Source organism: Aspergillus brasiliensis (assembly GCF_001889945.1).
Source record: "Aspergillus brasiliensis CBS 101740 unplaced genomic scaffold ASPBRscaffold_54, whole genome shotgun sequence".
Classification (NCBI taxonomy): domain Eukaryota; kingdom Fungi; phylum Ascomycota; class Eurotiomycetes; order Eurotiales; family Aspergillaceae; genus Aspergillus; species Aspergillus brasiliensis.
This window is the reverse complement of record NW_027137495.1, coordinates 9,198-12,821: the sequence shown is the minus strand read 5'-3', so window position 1 is coordinate 12,821 and position 3,624 is coordinate 9,198. Positions and strand designations below refer to the sequence as shown.

At 39.4% G+C, this 3,624-nt stretch overlaps 1 protein-coding gene across 1 annotated transcript; it reads right to left on the bottom strand.

Moving 5' to 3' along the window:
• Positions 1 to 979: 979 nt before the first annotated feature.
• Positions 980 to 1,529, bottom strand: ASPBRDRAFT_212083 (uncharacterized protein; the record flags this gene model as incomplete). The annotated part of the gene is made up of 2 exons (XM_067621953.1): positions 980 to 1,220; positions 1,280 to 1,529. 2 exons carry the CDS (start codon positions 1,527 to 1,529, stop codon positions 1,207 to 1,209), a joined length of 264 nt encoding a protein of 87 aa, XP_067472736.1. The 3' UTR covers positions 980 to 1,206.
• Between the last annotated feature and the right edge of the window lie 2,095 nt (positions 1,530 to 3,624).

Here is a 3,624-nt window from a genome sequence, read left to right as displayed (position 1 = left end):
TATTGGATGGTATTATTAGTGTAATATATTAATCTGATAAGAGGACATATTAAAATACAAATTCAAAACATCTAATTTCATTGAAATGACCTAACTAATACGTATTCTAAAAGTTCAGTATTTTACCTGGACGGTTAAGAAAAACCACTCTGATAAAGCCATTAATAATATCCTATGGAAGATACAGCATTTCTACTCTATAGCAGGAGAAACTATATCCAGCCATACTATATACTGTGCCTCTCAACATCATCTTTAGTTACATTATTGCTCTTGTCATGCCGATAGGCCCAACAATTAGCGAACTACTAACATTAAGGCCTACCATGCCGAATAAAAAGTTAACAGACTACCGGAAAGGTGTTTCCCCACCTCAGAGGCGGGGCACAGGCAAGCTAGGCTCCACTTTTGAGACCTACCACTACAATCTATGGTTGACTCACCAATTAGACCTTTTACCCTTAGACATATATATATCTTTTCCCAATCCCTGCCTGGCGTGTCCGCCATGCTAGTGAGTCAACTAGCAGGGGTCCATAAACATATCCATTCTATTTATATTTAATAATTCCAAATAATTAAGATAAAAAGACTAATCTAAATCTTGATTAAATTGGTACCATCCAACTAGAATTTCTAATATAGGGAAGGGAATGAAGAAATGCAGAAAAAAAATAATATAGATAAATGAGTGACATAAGATAAACAAAGACAAATAAAGACAAACAAAATAATATCACGTGACCCCGAGCGCCACTCGCTGTCACATCCTACACATTGAGATATGACAAATCCGTCACGTTTACAATGCCATTGACAAGCTTATAGTATTAAAAGAGAACATGCAGATGTAGTTAAACTCTCAACTCAGGAAGCACTCCAGTGCTCATCCTCAATGGCAGATGTGTCCACGCCAATAATAATATAACTGATCATGCCTTTTAAAAGATCCTCAGGATCCACTTGAACCACCAAAACCACAGGATTATATCCGTTGGCTAATCCTTTGGAAAATTCCATGTCGTCGGCATTGCGGGTGCGGTTGATTTACATATAAGACACATAAGGCTCAATTGCCATGACCCTCTCCTCAAGTTCCTCATCAAAATACAATTGGCCAGTGCTCACAGTGTTCTCAAATACCAGGGTTCCATTCTCCCTAGTAGTCCAATCAGTATGCACCTATACATGAATATAGATAGCCCGCTAGATATAGAAACCTAGTTCAGTATATCAGCATGTTATCATTCTCGGGCTTTACAGACTAGGAGCAACGTACCGGGAAAGATGGTTCTCATCTCAACCATTCCATTCTTATCAGTTGGCCATATCCCACGGAGCCAGGTCTCCAAGTCCATATGGATATCGGTGGAGCCAACGACGAAGTCGGTCACATTATCCCCAACATCAGCCAGCAAGGTCGGAAACGGAGTATTGGGTGACAACTTAGTGAAACTGGAGTAGCTCCCTGTAGCATTGCAGTACCACAAATCTACCATGACTCCCTCCAAAGATTCACAGGTTTTCATATTAAGGACGCCAATATCAAGCTATAAGGGGACACCCTTCTGGCCACCAGTGATATCCTACCAGAGAACCTGCGACCTGGGCCAATAGTAGGGTCCGGCTGTGATTTCAGGACTGAGCACACAGGTATCATTCTAAATAACCTCGTAGAATAGGGCCTCGGTTTGAATCTGGACACTGGTGTTACCGCGGGGGCGATCAAGCAAGTCTCACTTCCAGCGTCTTTTATTAAGTTGGCCCACATACACAGTACAGCGTTCTGACAAGGCAGCCTTGCAAGCGATTTCATCGGCTGTAGCAACTCCATCAGGCCCTGGATGCGCCATGGTTGTCTGAATGGCCATAGAGGCCACCAAGAAAGCCGGAAAAAATCTCATAACAGGTAGTAGTGTGTAATACGCACGGAGGTGGAATAGACAAAGTAGGCCTGCGCAACCCAAAGCAAGCAGCAAGCTCATGGTCCTTCCAAACAAGAGCTTTTTATAGCTGCCAATCTAGGCAGCAGTTTTGATGAGGGTTAATTAATTTCCCGGTTTTACTCACTTTCTACGCTTGCGTAAACGACTGCTCTGATCACAGTAAGTGATCGGCGACCATATCTATTGCCTCAAAATTCAACCAGTATTATTAAAGCAAATCTATATTTAGTATACAGAATACAAACCGCTATGTACAAAAAGAATTATACTAGGACTAATTTTTACAATTATTAGACGGAGAAATCATAAATAAAAAAGCTCACCGGGGAAATGGGGAAAAAATTAAGTTTAAGAAATTCAAAAGCATCAGAAAATTGGATCAAAAGTAAATATATAAGGCTACTATATATTACTGGGCCGACTTCATATCCGATATACAATTTTACGGGCAGAGAATGATGCTCACTTTACAGCAGCACTTAATTTAAGTAACCACAACAAATGGATAGTGAAAGAAAAATAACAAAGCTGCTGGCTTAGCAGAACATACTTTTAGAGGGCAATTTCTTATCTTTACAACAATGCCTATCAGCTCTAATTGTAAAATCCTATTCCAGATTCACGGAACTATTTGAGCTCCACTAGTCTCTGTGTTTCCTTTTTTAGATCCCTGGAGCATAAGTGCTTGTATAAACAGTATTACAGTTCCCTAATTAGTAATATAGCCAGGTGGGTCTGGTTATTAGTACAGTAAATCATTAGGCATAACGTAATCCACAGTCGCGCGGCCCATCTTGTAATGCCATATAAAAGCTACTTTTTTTAATACTGTTATATCTCAACAACAACAAGACTTTAGAAGCTATAACTTTATTTATAGATTGAAATTATCTAGAGAAAACATTGACATTTTTTACTAATTTTTCAGGATACTTTTATATAAAAATTTACTTATTAATAATATCTTATAATTAAAATATAGGTAATTTATATTACCAGTGTTACGGACCCCTGCTAGTTAACTCACTAGTAAGGCGGACTCGCCAGGCAGAAAGCGCCGATAAGGGCAGCGCTCGGATTGCTACGACGCCGCCCGGAAAAGCCATGCATCACGTGACCATGAATGGTATACCAGCGAGCATATGGTATGTGGCATACCATCACGGTCTATAACTAGCATGTTGGTATATGGCAGACCAGATGGTATACGAGTTGGTATACGGAGCATAGGATATATAAAGACATTCATTTATGTACTTAGATAGTTCTGTTCTTCGTGCTCAATCATACTGTCTTTAAGTAACTATATATTTGGAAGCTTAGCTATAGAATACTCGTCCGCACTTACTTATAAATAGTTGCGCGGTATTATTCAGCCTTACTTCTCTTCTTTTGCCCAAGACTAGTTATTCCTTAGATAGCCGTCAGCCTGATACCCCTTCGACCCCAGTTCGACGGTACGTATACCAGTGAAGCTAAGCTAACAGGGACAGGGAAGCGATCCTAGGGTTTGACAACCAGTTCATTTATGTTGGTAGAAATTTTTAGAAAAAATATTATTAGCGTATTTAATATTAATACAGATTATATAAACTTAAATCTTACAGTTCTTTAATGGTTGAAATATCTTCATTTAGAAAAAGCATTATTTGTATGGCATTTCAGGATGGGCCGCGCG